The sequence below is a fragment of the Anser brachyrhynchus genome, assembly GCF_964034855.1.
Source record: "Anser brachyrhynchus genome assembly, chromosome: 2".
NCBI lineage: Eukaryota > Metazoa > Chordata > Aves > Anseriformes > Anatidae > Anser > Anser brachyrhynchus.
Window position 1 is genome coordinate 85,253,149 of NC_137695.1, and position 19,770 is coordinate 85,272,918.

At 40.3% G+C, this 19,770-nt stretch overlaps 1 protein-coding gene across 2 annotated transcripts in view; it reads left to right on the forward strand.

The window, feature by feature from the left end:
- Positions 1 to 19,770, forward strand: part of DAP (death associated protein) — a 48,225-nt gene continuing 28,455 nt past the window's right edge. For both annotated transcript variants that reach the window (XM_080583554.1, XM_080583555.1), the window contains exons 1-2: positions 1 to 117; positions 6,585 to 6,681. In XM_080583554.1, coding sequence (XP_080439680.1) covers positions 63 to 117; positions 6,585 to 6,681 — 152 coding nt within the window. In that variant the 5' untranslated portion in view covers positions 1 to 62. The remainder of the gene's footprint in view (positions 118 to 6,584; positions 6,682 to 19,770) is intronic.

Consider the following 19,770-nt stretch of genomic DNA (forward strand, 5'->3'; position numbering starts at 1 on the left):
GGTGCGGGGGAGCGGGGTAGGGGCGCGCCCGTGCGGGCACTGCGGGAGCCGCCACCACCGCCATGTCTTCGCCCCCCAAGGAGAAAGCCGAGACGCGGGCCGGACACCCTCCTGCTGGTACTGCCGCCGCCGCACCGCTCCTTCCTGCTCTGCTCGCCTCCGGGGACGGGCCTGGGGGGGACGGAGCGGAGCGGAGCGGAGCTGTGCCCCGGGCTGCGCGGGCAGGAGGGCGGGCAGGGGCTGCTCCGGCGCCGCGTCCCCGCGGAGCAAAGCCCCCCGGAGCCCCCGGGCTGGCTCTGTGCGGCTCTCGTCCCGCCGCAGCCTTAGGGAGAGAGCCGTGCCCTGCCTGCGCGGGGCGGGGAAGGAGCAGCCCGCGGGCAGGGAGCTGACAGCGCGCCCCACATCCATTTTGTGCCGGCACTCTGCCTCGCTGCGCCAGCGGGGCGAGCTGGCTGGGTGCTGGCTCGTCCCCAGCTTTAATCCTGGGGGTGGGCCTGGTGGGAAGCGAGGTGCTCACTGAGTGCCCCGCCGAGGCCGTTCTGGCCGTTTCCACCCGGTGTTACGTGCTGAGGGGTGAGGGAAGCAGTGGTTGGGCGTGGGGAGCAGCTGGGCCTGCCTTTGGTGTGGCATCGACCCGTCACCAGCCACGGCCAGAGCTCCTCTGCACAGTGGGACTGTTCCTTGCTGCTGTTCGGTTTTCTTCCTCTTTACTGCTGCTCTATTGAAAGGGGAACTGCGCTATTAGAAGGGGAACAGTGTCCCTGCGCTGACACCTTTTCTTACGTTTTGTAACGCTTCCTCGTGGAATAGTTTTTCAAGTATTTCAGTCCAAAAATGCTGAAATTCTCAATTCACAGAACAGCTAGTTTCAAATTCAAATAATTTGATGGGATATAATAGCTAAATTTTATGTTGCAAATTTGAAAGCAGTCCTCGAACCTGAATTGAATTCTGCTTCTTTACTATAGCGAGGACCTGAAATTCCTTTAAATAGATAAGAGAAGTGAGAGGTAATTGCTTTCCTTTGTGTGGCAAATGCAATTCAATAGCTGAGTTAAGCTGATCCCTTGGCTGAGCAGAGTCGTCCCACTTCTGCAGCCTGCCCTGTCCCAGCGTTAGCCCTTGCCTGACCTGGTGGTGAGCTGGTTCAGGTAACTAAGCCAAACTAATTTGCCAGATGTCAATGGTTTTTGCTGCCATAGCTCCTCAAATCCACTCACTTTCAGTTCAGCTTCAGTGTGAAGGAATTATTGAGATGTTAGGCTGGTGCAACCAGAGGGCACAGCTAAACCATCGACTGACAGGGAGAAAGGATGAGTGGCATCTATTTCCAGTTAGTTGCTTAGTGGCTGTGTTATTTTATTTTGTTGTATGTTTTAAAGTTTTGTTTCAAAACCTGTGTTTTTAAACGTGGGATTTTTTTTATTTTAAAGGCCTAGTTTAGGCTTCACAGGCCACCTTTAGAAATGAGCAATGCACAGTGCAAAATTGTAATTGCAGTACAATACAGGTTTTCATTGCTGTCAGAGTATTTCAGCATTTTCTTTTCCTTTTTAAGACTTGCATCCACGTACGAGCTGAAGACCTTGCTCAGCTTTGTACCTTCTAAGGTCCGTAGCAACCCTGAGGGTATTCTGTGAGTATGCACCAATTCAGCTTTGGAAGGGGATCGCCAACTCTGTCTTTGAGGCCAGAGACAACCGATGTTTTACAGTATCCTCAAGTCATTCCTGCAGGAGGGTGGTTTTGAACTGGTTGGCAGAAGAAAGTCCCTCTGACGCGTGGTCCTTTTAACACTTCGAGAATCCACAATAAATGTGCTGACTAATGGCAGTTTATACTTACTGTACAGGCTGAAGCTGGGTTTTAATCCTCTATCCCAAGCTGGTTTAGATCCTCGAATAATAATGTAATGCCATATGGCAGTTTGTAAGGAAGTTTTAATAAAATAGAAGTAAGGAATTCTTGAAAACACCAACAAAAAATGACTACTTGTATGCAGCTGGAATAGCGCTTATAAATAAAAAGGCTAATTTCTAGCAAGGCGAAGATGCAAATGGGGGAACTTTTTTGACTAATGGCTCGACAGCTCTGTTTTTGCTGCATATGGTTGTTTCTGTAATTAGGGATGTATTACCCCGCTGAGTATGAATCGCGTGCGTAAATGTTAGGAAAGATTTAGATCATGAAATTGAAGCTGAATTGACAAACTCGTTATATTTCACGTGCCTGGTTAGCCCTTGCTTATGACTGCATTCAGTCTGTTAGCTTCCTCTCTGCATTGATCTTTCCCATGGGGGGCGAGGCGGAAAGATAAGAAAAACACTTGAAAACAGAAAGGATAATGAAATGGAAAGAAACCTTAAGACCTCAGGCTGGCAACAGGGTACACGAAGCAACTTTGAACTCCGTTCTGAAACTTAATAAAGCTTAAGTTGGGACCCTCATGTATAAATATATATATCCATCTGTCAGTAAGATCAATGTATCCATAATACAATGCTGAGTAGGTTTTGTACGTCTTGCAGTCACTCTGAAAACGGCTGTGTAATTATGCTTTCAGCTGTTCATTTCTTCTAATAGCTACTGTGGATGAATAAAGCAAGGTGATTGTATTAATAGTTTATTTATGAAGCTTTACAATAGATTCATGGAAATAGTTACGTGCTTTTGTTCTGCATTTAAAAAAAATAGCTCTAAGCCAGGATTTCTATGAAATAATGGTATATAATAACTCTTACTTCCATTCTTGTTTTGTCAGACACTAACGTATGTTCCCTTAAGCGTGCAGAAGGGCTTGTTTAAAGTTTCCCTCAGTATTAGCTTTTCATACATCTTATAATAACAGATTCCATTATATTGATATGGTTCATGAGAAATAAATTTTGTATTAATATTTAATACTACGCTGAAGGAAAGCAGGGAGGTGCTAAAGATCTTGGTTGTACTGTTGATTTCTGGTACAGTGGGTGATATCACGTGCACCAAAAGGTTTGCCCAGAAGGGACTGCCTCTGGCCGTGAGGTTGCACATCACCCATCTAAATGAGCAGTGCCCAGGCTTGCAGTGGTTCTGCAGGCACTTGGTGCTTTCTGTGACTTGGTGTGATTTATTTCGGGAGTAAGTCTTGGAAACTAGGAGGAAGGAAGGGGTAAGTAAAATGAGAATGATTACCGATTCCAGATTGTCTTGAATAGTAACTGATTAATGTGGTAGCTTAATGCATTTCCAAAAGGGTGTCTGGCAGAGATGTACCCTTAAGGGGAACACAGGTTGCCAGTCACAGAATAAACAAGACGCTTCTGTCTGCCCCTCAGAGCAAACATGGCAAACAATAGTTAATAACCAGAGCTAAGCTGTCATCCAGCAACTGGGCAAACAGACTTCTGCTGTTGCCGGTAACTGGTTCCCCTCTTTATTTCTCGCCTTAGAAGCTGGTGGCTTCTCCATCAGCCCCCCACCACCTGCAGCTGCTCCCTGGGCTCCTGCCCTTGCCAGGATCCCCCTCAGTAACTGCAGTCTGAGGCCTGTGGAAACTGGCTTGTTCCCACTCCCAGTACAATTGTTGACACCTTCCTGTTTTGGGCATTTATTTTTGGCAGCGTTTTGGAAGGTGATTTCTCAGTTATTTAAATGCTTTTTCCGCTCTGTGAAGGATTTGCTGTAGGAAAATCTGAGCTCATATTCTCTTAATAACAACTTTTAAGTAACAAAATCACTGTAGTAAGCGTCAGTGAAGCTGTTTGGTGAAAACCAGGCAAGTAAGAAATAGATGAATCCTCTTAATCCAAGAAAATCTCACAAATGGAGCATTTTTTACTTTAAGTTGGTGCATATAATCATTTCTTCTCTGCCCAACACTGACATGTAGCTGGGTTGAAATCTTTTGAAAACAGAAGTCATTTATGTTGCAGAGAGATTCTTTCTCTTCTTAAGCAAAGTCTTTTGAAACCAGATTGGGTATGACTGTATCGTATCTTGGGTGGCATAGATGTACCTCAGCTGCATGTACAGGATGCTTATATAAATATTCCACTTTTGTTCTCAGAAATTCAGATTATTACTGCACTTGTCAGCTGGATTCTTCTTTTGGTTTTCAGATTTGCACAGTAACCCTGGATTACTGAAGATCATTCAGTTATGCACCAATGTACTTCTAGATGACTATGCCAGTAGATATTAGTGAGGGGGAAAAAAAAACAAACCTGTTGCATTGGTCACTCGCTATCGTGCCTTTTAATTGTCTGCTTATTTGTTTTTTAATCCTTCATAACTCTACCTGTAGAGAAATCTGATCGTGTTAGTTGGATGTCCTTGCTAGTGACAAATAGTGAAAACAAGTGGCTGGTTGCCTGATGATAGATAATATAAACCAGGAGGGATTTTGGCCAGCTAAGTTTGTGCTAAGTCCCTGGTTGTTTCCCTTAGTTCTCTCTCAGATAGTGAAAAGCTGCAATGTGGGAGCACGCAGGTGTTCTCTGGAAATGCTGTTTTGTGACCTGGCAGATGGGCGATAGCATCTTCCACAAAAAGTGATTTTAAATTGAGCTAAGAGGAACTGATTGTGCAAGGCTTTAAGTCTATAAATTACTGTTAATAAAAAATAATGAAGGTAAAGTAAAACAAGTGCTGCAAGTAAGGATTTTAGGACTTTTTTTGCAGGTCAATGCTGTCCCATCAGACTGTAGATTAAAAATAAATCATTTCTATAGCCTTGTACTCTTTTTAGTTCAGTTGATAGGTTTTCTACAGAATACAGATGAATACTTGGATTTGTAAAAGCATAAATGTTTAGATGTAGTTTATTTCTGTCTCAGATGTGGCATATAGTGTCAGCTATTTAGCTGATCAGTCTTGCTCTTGTTCTGGCTTGTGGATGTATCAAGCACTTTGATTAAGTTAAATGGAGACATTAGAACAGGACAGCACTTGGTAGAATTCAGTGTTTGCTTTTATGAACCACCTTGAATGTGTAAGGACTTTGCATCAGGAGAAAATAATAGGAATTTTTATTTTTGTGCCATCTCTAAAACTACATTTATTTGTTACCTAATCTTTCTGTCTTTCCCTGTGCCATCTCAAACATGTTTCACAAATTTAAGTATTGTAGGTTGTATGCTGGAGAGAATACAAAAACGGTTAATACGTTGTGTGTTTTTTTCAATGCATGATAATGCCAGAGTTTTTATTGTTGATAAAAGTTCTTTTTATTTCCCCTGTTGATTGCTTGTCTTTAAGGTCCTTTATCAAATCAGAATCTTGTCTTTCAAATATCACAAAGCTTAAAAATCTATTTAACAAATCCAGGGACCAAACATGCAGTTCTTCTTGGGGCAGGTCACTTTCCCTTTATTTCCTTCCCTGAAGCAGGCTGAGCACTCCTGTGCTCAGGAGTGTCTGTTCGTCGCTGCTCTGAAAAGCTGAGCTAAAAACTAAGAACTTTACCTGCTCCTAGGCTTCAGGGATTGGTACTGAATGGTTGTGAGGTACCTTAATTTCTCTATGGCTGGGTACAAAAGGGCTGTCAGAAGTCCCAGCCTCCCGTAACCACACGGACAAGCTGCTTCAGCTCCTTTTCAGTCGCCCACGTCTGTGCCCTGCCACTATGTGATGTCTCAGGCTGCCTGTGGACTTTCCAGCACAGACCAGCACATCTGTAGGTGTTCTCATTGACTCTTGACTGCCCTAGGGGTTTTCTGGTTGGTGACTGGTTGCAGTGTAGCACATCCAGTTAGCTGACAAGATGCATCATATATCCCATGTTTCACTGTAAGCACCTATAGCAATAGTTGAAGCAGACGAAACCCTGTAGTATTAAAACAGAAAGCAGATCAAAACCATCCTGCCTGTTGCTCCACTTAGTAGCTGCAGCGTTAAAGTCTGGGTTTAGCTCCTATTTCAAATTTAAGCATTACTGGGGATAGATGATGAACATAAGTGGATTTGCTTTCACTTCTTGTTTTGTGTTTCAGAGAGATTCTTTTCTGTTTGCATCATTTCTAAAACTAAATCATGACAAGGATTGGAAATGCGGTAATAGTTTTGCAAAATGAAAAGCTCTGTTCTAAATGCAAGTTAGGAGGCCTCCTAAACTTTGCTTTATACTATGCTGTTTACAAAATATGACTATATAATAGCTGTAGTTTTTAACTTGAAATGACAAATGAGATTCCTCAGCCCTTCTTGTTTTATGAGAGTATTTAATTTCCAAGTTTGTGGACTTTTGTGTAGCATTATGCAAGCCATCGCCTTGGTTTCTTCTTCTGATTGCTACAAGTTAACAGACGTGGGGGGAAGAGTTAAAACAGAGTTGAATTTCCTAAAACAGTATTGAAAGCGGGTGATAAAACAAGCGGCTGCCTCCCAGGATGAGTGGAGATGGCAGATGCAGTCCTGAAGTAGCTGCTCCTTAGATTTGCCACTTCTAAACAGCTTGGGCTCCTTTCTCAAACTGTGATTATTATTAAATTACTCTGCAAAATACAGTGTGTGTGCGAGGGGGTGTCATCCTTAAAACATTCGTTCTTCACATATACTGGTTTGACTGAGACTTGTTGTGTCTTTCTCCATTTTTTTTTTTCCAGTGAAAGCAGGCGGGATGCGGATTGTGCAGAAACACCCACACAATTCTGATGCCAAAGAAGAAAAAGATAAGGATGACCAAGACTGGGAAACCAGCAGGTGAGCATTTTGTTTTTGTGCATATGCTACAGCTAATTTCCATCACCTTGAACATTATCAGCAGTTTGTTTTCCTTGCGGATAGTAAACAAATGGTACGGTTGGTTTTGTATCAAAATTGATTTCAAGCAGTAGCAAGTTATATGTTCCTTCAAGATATTTGGGGAATTTAGGTATTTTTACCTTGTCAGACCTCCTTTATATGATTCTGGCAGGTAAGAGAAGGATAGAGGGAAAAAAATGCAGTTAAAGAAAGACATCAACTTTCCTAAAAATCTCTGAACATCATTTCAGACTGTGCAGAAACGGTCTGGGTACGTTTGGACACAAGCATTAGACTGTCAGCCTACATATCCTGTATGTGAAGTCTTCTTGCCATGTGCTAGTTGATTCCTTCTGCTGTTCAGTTCATAATCCCTTCTCTGAGAGGTATTTGACAATATGGTAGTCAAAGACAAGTAAAAATAAAGTTATTAATATTAGCCACTTTTGTTTTACATGGTAATTCCACTTTTAGTGCTGGAGGATACCAAGACAGACAGCTGTTACCTGGTAAATCTGCTAAGTGACTGCTGTGTAGAAATGAAGGCAGGAAAGATTCAATGAACTAAGCTATATGTTCATACAAAAGCTTTCTTTTTTTTTTTCTGCTTTCCTTGGCTTGCTGTTTTTCTTTGTAGCCAACACTATATTTATGTAAAAGCCTTATGTACTACCATTGCTTTGTCCTTGCAATTTGCTCAAGGCAAGAAAAGAAAGTCATAGCTACTCTTGTACTTTGGTAAGTAGGCATACTTACATAATGTTTATTTAACATCTAAAACAATGGTAAGAAAAAAGGCATTGTGAAAACGTCTGTGAATAAAACTAATTTATTTACTAAATCATAATGTGAATAGGAAAGAAGTAGCATGTTTACGTGAAGGAGAAAGTAATTTTAATTTATATGTTTAAATGAAAACTAAATTTTAACCAAATCAGTCATCTTGTAATTCTGCGTAGTGGAACATAAGTTGCAACAGAGTTTGTATTGCAGTTGAGTTTTGTCCAAAGGATGAAATTGTATTTTGTAGTTACTCTTGGGAATGCATGCTTTTATTTAGGGTATGTTTTATACCTGCCATTTCTTCCTTTTTCTTGGCATGCCAATGTTGTGTTGAGGCAATCTCATTAGGATCCAAATGAGAAGACTTTTTATGGCTGCTCACAGATCTAAACCTGTAGTACAGCATAGCTATCTCCTTTATTCATTTCTTCAAACAAGTTTATCACTTTCGTCTCTCAGTCAAACAGTGTCGGGAAAAGTTAAAGTTTTACCTTGCTATATTTGGCTGTGCCTGGTCTAGCAAGTACTGTGGCACAATAAAAGCAGATCTACAGAGGGAAACGGTGCTGAGAACTTAATGTTCACACACGTGTGTTCTGGAGGTCAGTTAGTCTGGTTCTCTGCTCCAAATGACCAATAATAGCTGGCACGTATTAGGTGTGTCCTTGGAGATTAGCTTTCTCTGCAGCAAGTCCAGGTCAGGTGCCCCGAGATCAATCCACGGTGCAAAACAGAGCGCGACCGACGGAATGACCAGGAGGGGAAGTCCATGGTCTTAAATAAGATGCTAACAAATATGTGTCCCCTATTAATACTGTAAAGCAGATCCAGGAGCAATTTTTGCGCCTAAAGGAGAGTAGAAAGTTGAATGACTTCTGGAGCTACTTCATTAACTAGTGTATAGTTAGCTGTGGCACCTCAAAATCCATGGCTTTAGCCATCCAATCAATTCATTGTCAAAATACGAACTTGGAGTCTGCTTTTTGCTTTGGTTTTCTTGTAGATAATCCGTTATCTGTCCCTTAGGCACTCATGCATACAATTATTCTTGAGCATGTATTTTAATACAAACAGCTTTGGTCTGAATTTCCTTTCTTTGATTTAAATCAAAGCTATAGGCAGAATAAGCAAATTCCACGGGCCATAGTACATAAAGCAGTTTGCAAATTTTAAATTACGTGGTTGCAGTGTGCTCACTGCTTTCATTCTGGGAGGTGCAGTCCCCTAGAGTTTCTGTGCCTCTGCTCTTGGTGATCCATGGTGACCTTGTAAAACATCTGTATTTCTGATGCCAGTGGAGAGAGGTTTATCAGCAGGGGTAGAAGAAGCCACTAGCATTCTGTTCTGGTTTCTCTGGCATCAATGTAGTTTTCGGTCATTGCTAGCTGGTATTTTATGTCTCCTCACTAAGCAGATGAGGAGAGCAGATGTTTAACTTTCTCCTGTTACATTTTCAGTCTTTCCCATTTTAAGACAATTTTAAGGTGGTATTTTGGTATGATGCAATCTGTGCTCCCTGTTGCATTCAAAGTCAAAAGAAACAATAGACCTTCAAGCAGTTCTTACTAGGTGATACTGTCAGCTGACAATAAAAAATAATAAAACACAGTAACAATTTTTGTGTGTTAAGAGGGAGGCTAAGATGACCTAGCGATTGTTTTAATCTTACTGTAGGCTTAGTTGAGGACAGATTAGTGGAACTAGCAATAAATTGCAGCAGATTTCAAATTCTTTCAAAATTCCCTGGGAACTCTCAGAATGTGTCCTGTCCGAGTTTGCACATCAGCATGGGAATCTAGATAGTTGCCAAGTAAGAAAGCTTGCAGCTAGAGTTCATAAAAGTACCTGTAGCTTTCGAGACAGATAACATTGTTTTTGCAGTGTGTTTGCAGAATAAGACACTGGGTTAGTGTTCCTAGTGTTAATATAAGCAAAGCTGATACAGTGCAGTGACAAAATGCCTTTAAAATAACATTCACCATGTAGATCTTAGATACTTCTATTTCTTAGTTACTTAACACCTTGCAATCCAGTTACTGTAATTTACTTTGCAAAGTATTTTATTCGGTCCTGGTTCCTAAAATAAAAATGTTATGACAACCTGCCATTTTGTGGTAGGTTGACTTGTCATCATGGCAGTTTGTGATTCCTTAAAACAATACGTGGTAAGACGATCTTATACTAATTTTAAACTCTTCCTACAAGACAACTCTCAGCCTTGAATGCTAATGGAAGCATTTTTATATGTCTTTATATGTGTGCCATAAATAAAGCTCTATTTAGAGGAATGGCTAGATCTGATTATATGGGAAGAGCTCAATGAAGGAAGGGAAGAGTTGCATTGCTGGATTTAGGTGAACTAAAGATCATGTGTTCGTGGCATCCAAAACCAGTGGCACCGCTGTGGTCAGGATGTCAGCAGTGAACTTGAATGTGAGGGTGAGGTCTGCGGCCCACGTGCTCTTTAGGACAACAGTGATTTTGATCAGCTTGGTTGGAGATAGTATGCTGTCTGGATGAACTTCTGGTGTGATCAGTTATTGTTTTTCTTGTGTTTCTGTAATTGCTTAAGACATGCGTTGATTCATTATTTTTTTTTGATATGGTTGCAGTTTTGATTGACAGTCATACTGATTACTGCTGGAAAGTTTTGTGGTACTGGATGAAGGTGAAACAATTAGAAGTAGGGTGATGAATAGAAACCATCATTTTTCAGGACTGTTTGTCATTTGGAATAAATAGGCTGCTCATAATTCAGGACTTTATTAGAATGCATGTTTAACTGAGATTTGTAACACTGCGCTCAGTCCTGTGCCAAAATCTGACTGTGGCCATAATAAATACTGAAAAGCAGATAACTTGAAGTGAGAATGACTCATTCAGTTTTGCACAACAGCTTCATTTAACTGTCTCTCTAGGACCTCAGGAAGAAGAAACTATAATCACATATTGGTATCTGGATGGTTTCAGAAAAAGTAAAGCAAACCTGGCTCATTTTATCCTGTAACAAACAGGACAAACTGCAAAGGCTTTCATGACTAAAGAGTATTTCCTTTTCTTCTGTTGTATTTCTAATACAAACTGGGGTAATTACTGAGTATAAACGCAGTAGAGTGGTATTTCAGTATCCATATGTAAATTGTATGTGGTTTGTATCTTCAGCTTACCTGGAAATTGTGAATCCAGCATTACATCTGACTTTCCCCTAAACTATGGAAAGAATAAATTATGCAGCCTGGATTTTAATTCAGTCTAGGATGGGGGTATTGGCCTTGGCTGTATTTATTGTGCAATAGAAAAAGAAAAATTGAAGAGGATAATTTAGAATGTGGGGACTCAAAAGCAAAACCGTGCTAATGAAGCATATGGGTGACCATATGTCAAAGAGCCTGTCTCCGTTCTTACTCAGTTTCACAGTGAGAGAGGAATTGTTGAAGGTCCCTGTCATTCTTCAGGTATCTCTGTTATTTAAGTCTGAATATTCTAGTTAAGCTACGCATGTTTTTTTTTTCTTCTAGAAGTGCAGTGGAAATCTTTTTAAGTCTAGTCTGTGGATTTATACTTTCATTCAGAAATCAGTTTGTTTTTCCTTTTCCTCACGTAGCTTTCTTGTAACTGACAAGAAGTAAGCTGCAGGCAATATTTCCATTTTTCATTTGCCACTGAAGAGTCTGCTGTCACTGAAATATTTATTTTTTTGCCATGTAGTGTCCCTTGTTATGCAAACTTCTGACAGAATTAAAAAAAAAAATTATACAACTAAGCCATTAGAGCAGACACGTATACTTCTTTACACCCTAAATATGGAAATGCTGGAAATTATTTCTGTTCCTTGTATTTCACCCTTTTCTGGTTATTTAACTGGGGCAGGAGCTGTAGAGTCTAAGTCTTGACCCTTCAATTTTGAAGCAGCTGCCATTCACCGTGGCCAGGAACTGGAAATGACATCTGGTATTCAGTTCACTTGCACTGGCTTGTAGGAGGTAATTAACATCATGGGTGACGATGTTTCAGTCCAATTTGTTCTAATATTGTCTGTTTTAGAGACAAGGATGCTTGACAGAAGGAAACCTTGGAAGTTCTAAGCAAAAAAAAAAAAAAAATTACAGCTTGTTAAACATAGAAACCAGAGCCCTGTGAACATGTAGCACTACTGCACATACTCAGAACGAGTAGTGCATTAGTGTTTGTCACATGTAGTTCACCAACATATATTTGAAAGAACTCTTATGTTCCTATATCTATACAAACAAAATGTTGGAAAAATGGGCATTGATTTAGTGTAATGAATATTCAATATTTTTTTTTTAAGAGATGGAGTAGGACAAGCTCTAGTAGGATAGGCTCTATCATCTGCTTTAATTTTTTGAGAGGAAAATCCCTAGATAGGTTGAGGGTTGACTGAGACTCCCTTTCTGGGAACAGTGCCACCTTGTTGCCTGAAGAGGCCCCTTGTGCTACTGTGTTGGTGGAGGCAGCTCTGAAGGAATAAACTGATGTTATGTACAAGCATTAGTCATCCACATGCAGATCCTTTTCTTTGACAGAATTCACATTTCTTTTGCCAGTCTATTTCCTGATCTTTTTGGAGCCTCATTCTGTTACCTCTGTGAGCTGAGTCGGCTTGATACAAAGTTTATGTACAAAGAGCGAGTTTTCACATGGTCAAGCAAAACAACAAAAACTTGATTAACTGTATGGGTGTAGTGGATATGACTCCTGAGGATTTTATTCATGTCTTTGGTCTTTTAGCTCTTATTACTTAGGTATGGAGCTTTGCAGGCAGTTAGCCTTAGTTAGAGAATGAAATGTCTGGGGATAATGCAATGGAAAAAACAACTGGGCTGCAAACACCATGCTTGCAGTTTCTGGGAAAGATACAAGCTTTAGCAAATGTTGGGCATTATCTCCTTTTCATAGCAGAATTTGCTGTGACTTGAACTTTTTCTTTACTTGGTTAAATATTTCAAAGACTAAAAGGAAGTTTTGCTAGCAAAAGGGCTGCAAAAATCTGCAGCTATAATTCTGTGATATTATTAAGCAGAGAATAAAACATCTTAGTACAGTGAGGGAAAGTAGCTTTCTACTTCTCAAAAACATCTTTCTTTTCTCAGAAGAATGTGCTTTGTCTTGTATTGTTTCATTCCTCCCATCCTCTTCATCTTTACTTTGGACTTAAATTCACTTCACAGTAAAGAGAACAGCTTCTTACACATCACATTCTTCTCGTTTCAGTGATACTGCTCTCAACACATTTTCCCACCTCATTCTTCATTTTCATGTCTTAATCTTTTGCATAGTGCTTATGATTAACTTTATTAGGCTTGAGCATCTCTTAATCCATGCATAATTTGTTTAATTATGAAAACAAAAAGTATTAGCAATTTTCATGCAATTGTTTCAGGACAATACCTTCTCCAGATGACCAGTCACTAGGAGAAGTAGCAAAAAAATTACCATGACCTGTGTTGAACCTTATCAAATGCATTTATGGTTATAGATTTAACTATAAATACAGAAATAGCATACATAATACTGACTTTTAAATGCAGAACTTCTGTAAAGCAAGAAAAGAGTTTGTGAATATCTCTGATTAAGTGAAAACATCTGTGCATGTTGGGAATGGAAGAGAAACTAAACAAGATTATGAATGAAGCATTCTCTTACAGGAAGATATGAGTCTTCTGAAACACTGGTGCATGCTTCCAGTATTTCTTGATGCTTGAAGCAGTAAGTTGATAAATCCATCAATGTAAGTGCTAGTTACGGTATTATATGGATAGCTCTTTTCATATTCACCAAGTACTGTGTGCATGTGTGAAAAGAACTAAGAAAAGATCTGATGTTCCCCCCCCCCCAAAGTGAGTAAGAAGATACACCATCCATCTCAGTGAGAGCCGGGTTCAGTCCCAAAGAAACATATGTTGTCTTATGAAATTAGCTAGAAAGCTGAGTTGAATTGTCAGCCAAGCTGGTATAAGAAAATGATTTTAGAAGAATGAAAGCCTGTGATTTGTATTCTGTGTGATGAAGAAAGTGAGAAAAGCTTAGTCATATGCGGGAGTAAAATGATCTGAAGCGAAGTAGTGTCTTGAGTGACATAGCTTATTTAGCACGACATTGTGTCTGTACAAAAAGTAAAATACCTCAAGCTAATAACTTTAGCAGGTATTTTGCATTGTGCTTTTCTCTTGGTATCTTTCCAAAGTAGTGTAATACATGGAATGAAGGTCACTCTGCTAATTTGAAAGCAGAAAACAATGTTGAAAGAGGTATTACATAGGCATTGTAACACACAGGAATCTCCAAACCCAACAGTATAATCAAATGTTTTTCATTATGCCAACTAAGCCCAAATAGTTGTTATTTAAATATTCGGCAACTCTGGGGGCCTTTCTGAAGCTAAAGGTATGAATTTCCATCAGAAAAAGCTGCCAAAGAACCAGATGCTATTCATTTATTTAGAATCAAAAACCTATGTTTGAAGTGAAATTGCCATGAGCTAAAAATGAGTAGGAGGTGTGACTGACACTATGTGTGCTAAGGGGGGATCTAGCTTTTCAAGTAGCACCTTCCTCTCCCTTGTTAAGTTTCTTCTGCCTCAACTGTGTCAGGCACTGAATGTTGAAGCAGTTTAGCATTAAAATAAACTTAAGATTTATTTATTTATTTATTTTTAAACTGTCATTGGGCAAATCAGAAAGAAATTTCACTCAGCTGCTTCCAGGGCACTGGTACCAGAAGCCAGAAAGGCATGAGAGAATTGAAGAAAACATTGAAAATGCTTGTTATATCATCAGAGTTTTATTTAGTCTGCTGTTGCAGTTGATAGAGCTAGCTGTTCCATTGCAGCAGATTACTTGCCAGGAAAGTGTTCGCTGCAGTAGACTTGCTGCCTTCTGACTTTATTGTAACATTTATATGATTGCAGCTTGGTCAGAGGCATCCTGTTATATAAACTGCAATTAGCAAAAAATACTTCAGCAAGATTCACATAAATCTTAATTCTAATGAGTTGGAGTTTCTTTGGAACTCATTCCTTAGAATGTATGCAATACTGTAAGCCTAGGACTGCTAATGCATTCAAAGAGGAGGTGCTTTTGTTGCTGTGGTGTATGACCAAGTTCCAAGACATACTCTCTAGGTTTAGATGCTGAGAGTTTTCTTTAATACAAAACAAGATGCAAGTTTTTTTTTCTTCTTCTTGAACTTCTTTAGGTTTGATTGCCAGTGAGTGCTTCCTTGACTTCAGTTTTGGCACGTCAATACATGGGTCAGCACCTTAACTCATCTAAGCTTTATTTAGTTGTTTCCGTTATCTTTAATCTGCAGCATAAATTTGATATTCTTTCCTGCTTTCTTCAGACTACAGTCACGTGCATAAGTACAGACTGAGCTTTTGTATCAGAAAAGAGAGAAGAATGAAAATGGTCATTAAAGCAAAGAGAAGAGGAGCTTCAATTTATACATTTTCGTTTGATTTCTTCTTTTTTAAGATGAAAGTAGGTATGAGTTGCAGTGTTGGTTGATGATTCATGATCTGCCAAACACAGCTTGATTAAAAAGAGAACAAAAAAACCCTAACACCACGTTATAGCTTTCGAAATATGGGAAAGGAAGGAAATGTAGAGTAGCTGAAAAAAAGAAAAAAAAAACACTGGCAGAGGTTTTGTACAGATTTGTCTGTTTTTTCAGTTGAAGACTGAGAAAACCTGATAAATATAGATGAAAAACTTAAGTATCACATGTTAGTCTAACTAGCATAGTCTCTGCAAATAAATCCTGCAGTGAAGCTAGTCGGTCTTTGGATAGATGTCAAGACATGGATGTTTTTGATCTAGAAGTCTAATTTGGTTCTGTACATCTTTTGTGTGCTTTGACTTCCATAAAGTAAACTGTTGGAATAGATGAAATGCCAGTGTATGTGAAGAAACCTAAAAAATCTGTATGTGGAATACAGTTGCTGTATTTCAGTGTTTGGTATTTGATGTTCATGACTTCCTAGTCATTACTGAGCTTCTCTTCATGTCCCACTTACTGCACTCCTGGTGTGATAATTCTCTTTTAGGGTGCAAGTCTCTGGTCCATCTGCAAGGCATCTTAAAATAATTTGGAAATGATATTTTGGAGGCAGTGTCCTCAAAGTGTTCCTATTCGATTGGCAGAGTAAACATTGACTTCTGTAGTAGCACTCGTGAACTAGTAATTACAGACAATCCTGTAACTTTTCAGAACTGATGTCCATCACTTATTCACATAGTAGTTGGGACCAGAGACACTTTTTCAACATTGTTAGAAAGTAAATCTTTTTAAGCTAGGGCAATAGAAGCATTTCCTGAGGCAAGACTTGTGTTCTGAAGACATTTGACCTCTTACCTCTGGGAGCGCTAGCCAAGTAAGTGCTGGAAGCCCGCTTGTTATGTGGCTCATACTACGTGCTGGGAACCAAGCCAAAACCACCCAGTTCAAAGTGCATACCTGGCCTGGAGCTGCCACGGTGCAGCAAGGCAGTCCCACAGCAGGGACAGGTGGTCCTGGGGCAGCTCCCATCGCCAGCCAGGCGAGATGGTGGGTCAGGGCTGGGGTCTGCCTGGGAGCAGAGGTCAGTGAGCTGGGTCTAGCGCGGCCTGCAGCTCCCTCACGAGGGGAGCGGAGGGGCAGGCGCTGAGCTCTGCTCTCTGGGGACAGCGACAGGACCCGAGGGAACGGCATGGGGCTGGGACAGGGGAGGGTCAGGCTGGGTGTTAGGAAAAGGTTCTGCACCCAGAGGGTGGTCGGGCACTGGGACAGGCTCCCCAGGGCAGTGGTCACAGCACCGAGCCTGCTGGAGTTCAAGAAGCGTTTGGACAACGCTCTCAAACACATGGTCTGATTTTTGTGTGGTGCTGCATGGAGCCAGGATTTGGACTCCATGATCCTTGTGGGTCCCTTCCAACTTGGGATATTCTGTGATTATACTCGAAAACCTTATTAACAAAACAGGTTGGTTGAAAGAATTGGTATCTTGTACCAATATTTTCAAAATGCATTTGAAACGGCCTTCATGGGCAAAGAGAAGTAAACCCTCTTAGAGAGCCTGATCACTACATTATCTGGTAAGTAAACAGCGTAATGAGTGATCGTAGAGAAGATGGGGGTGGACTTCTCCCAGCAGTCTACAGTGAGAGACAAGGATTGCAAATGGCAGCGAAGGAAAATCTGACTGGGTATAAGGAAAGGAAAAAATAATATGTAGTGATGATGGTGTCCAGGTGCTGAAGAAGGTGTCTGGAGATTTTCAGAATCCTTCTTGGAGGTATGCAAAAATTGACAGGTCAAGTCACAGTAATGTCGCAGCACTTGGAAGTGACCAGTCCAACCTTCTGCTCCAAGTTCCTTGCAGTCTAAACTATTCTGTAATACTATGAAATAAGAAGGATCTAATAGAAGTATCAGTAAATCAGGTAGGGAGGTGATGTGTGATGCCTTTATTTGCCCTCTTCCATAACACAAGATGAATATCCCATGAACAGCAAACTATTAAACACGTGGCTGTTCTCAGATGAACTAGAAAGAAATGACTGAAGTTTTGTTGGTAGGTCTCCTAGCAAACTGATCTGTGTGTAGAGAATTTTTTATGATCATACATCACAGCAATGTGAGAAGCTGATAAAGATTCCTTCAAGTGCACTGTAGTCTCTGTATTGCCTCACACATGGTAACGCTTCTGAGAGGCTTGCAGGCTGATTACTGTCTGAAATGTTCATGTGGTACCTTGCCATCTTTGCTAGATTCCTGTCTGTGGTATGGTAGTGGGAAAAGAAAGAAAGATTGAGTTAGAAATAGTGTGCTGTGAGCAGGGTAAGACAACTGGTAAAATACGTAAATCTCTCTGTTCTGTAGTAAGAGCTGTGCCTTTGTTAGAACATTTAACCTTGGAGCCCTGGTCGTGGGCTAACACAATTTTGTGCTAGTTAAGAGATAAAATTACTCAAATCTAGGCTGCAGCCAGAATGCGAATCAACTTCTTTCCCTTGCATCCACCTGCAAGGAAGAATTTGTTGCCTGAGGTTATTGATGTAGGTTTTGAGCCCTATGTTTACTCTTCCAGGCCAACCAGGGAAGCAGCTTCTAAGGCTTTTGGAGCTGCAGATGAAACTGCTAGCCTTCCACCTCCGTCTGTGATACCTTCTGGAGGAGAAAAGCGTTGAGTCTTATGGGGGGACAAAGCTGACTTCCCAATCTGTCTTCAGCTAGGCCCAGGTGAAATGAGAGATTGCTGAGGAGCCCTGCAAGGGGATCGATCAGGTGGCTGCTACACTCTTAGGCTAAGGTGTGGAGGTGCTAGTTTCAAACTGTTCTCTTCCCCTCTGTATCTGGCCTTAAGCCTTGGACCTTTGCTGGGTTATCACCGCTGAGGTACAAATATCCCTCCTTTGCTGCTGTGTGTTCCATAATGGATCACTGAGAAGTTGAATCCAGTGCAGTTTCATATCTTAAGATGCAGAAGTTGACTTTGTCAATAAGTTTAACAGTGGTCTGTGCAGATGTGTTGGTTCTTAACTTAAGTTCATGAATCAAATGTGGAGTTTTGGTTTCATCTGTAAGTCCTAAATGGTTTTATTCATCATTATCTGGCATGCAGTAAACATTGCTGCTGAACTTGAGATTTCTCAATACATTGTGCTGTAAGAGTGCTTTGAGGAGGTTTTGAAAATCTCTGACGTACTCCAAATCTGTTAAAAAGAGACAGATCAGTAAGATACTCTGGAACTTCCTAAGAGAGTGTAAGAACTGAGTTGAGATGGATTATATCTACAGTTAGTACTTTAATTATGTTGTTTTCTAATTTGGTGAAATTTCAGATGACTGGGTAGCTTATAACTGTATTTTTAAATGTCCAAGCAAAAAAATGACAGAAGCACATTTGAGAAATTTGATGTCATTGCAAGCAAGAACTTTTTAGGGTTTAAAAAGACTTAAAATAGCAATATTTATAGTATCATTTATATATCAACAGTCCTAAAAAAAAAAAAAATCTTCCATGTGATATAGAAGGAATAAATTTCCTTATCAGATTCTTACATAATTTGCTAACTGTGGTGTGTCTGACACTTTTTCCTGAGGCAAGATGAGCCTGTGAATGAGAGGGAGCACTGGCTGATGCTAAATGAAAAAAAGGAAATCTTCAAGGCTAATTTTGCTAGTATTTCTCAGAGTGTTTCTTTTCATTTTGATATGGGAAGACAGCTGTCCTTCAGTGTCCTTAATTTCTGGTAGCTAAGCGGCCGCTGTCCTCATTGTGTTACTTTGGTTGTTGTTGTTCTCTCTCCTGGAGCAGCTTTGTAGATCTCAGTTGCAAAAGAGTTGAGGGCATGGATAATTGCCCTCAATGAATCTGACTGAGGATAAACAATGAAGTATAGAGGACACTGTGTTTGTTAAGCATCAGTTCCTCAGAGTATAGTGTCATCCTCCCTTAGTAGACTAACGTAGAAGTTCTCTCTGCCATTCCGTTTTTATAAATTATTAGCTGCTACACTAGTGAATTATGGGAAGCCTAAGTTCAGATTTCATGTCCCTTTCTTTAGGGATAGAGGGAGGAAGTCTTCATTTTGTATACCACCTGAGGGTAAGTTAGAGGTTTGCTGTGTTCATAGTAAGAATTTGTGGGATGACAGGAAGAACAAATTCACCTAGTAGGCAGAGGCTATTGCAAAAGCTGAGTGCTTGATGAAGGAGGTATTTCGAAAGAGAAGAGATGTTTTAGTTAATTCAACACATGTTCTTTCATCAAGGAACTGCCTGTCAGGTTTAATTTGAAATGAAACTAATTGTTAGTCTGACAGCTTGATGTGCTGGGAAACTCAATACATGGGTACCAAAATTGTTTTCAGCTGTATTATCTAACTGTTGTTTGACTTAATGAGAAAGGAAGAGCTGAAACATGCATGTTTTCAGGAATGAGTGCCTGTGAATTGCACTTCTGTAGAAATAATGTAAGTTTTTGTACTCTTTCCATCAAAGGCTTTAAAAACTGTTTTACTCTTGTTTTGTAATCTTTGCTAACTAGTGCAAGCATAAAAATACTGCTGGTTCTGGTGACATGTTAGTATGTTTAGCCCTATGTTTTTGGTCTTGTTCGTATTTTCTTTCCTTTGGTGTATCTGGGACAGAGAACAATCTGAATTCCCTAAACTATCAAGATGTAGAACTAAAGCATTAATTTGCATTTTTGGTCATGAGAGATTTCATTAGAATCACTTGAACTTTAAAGATCTAATT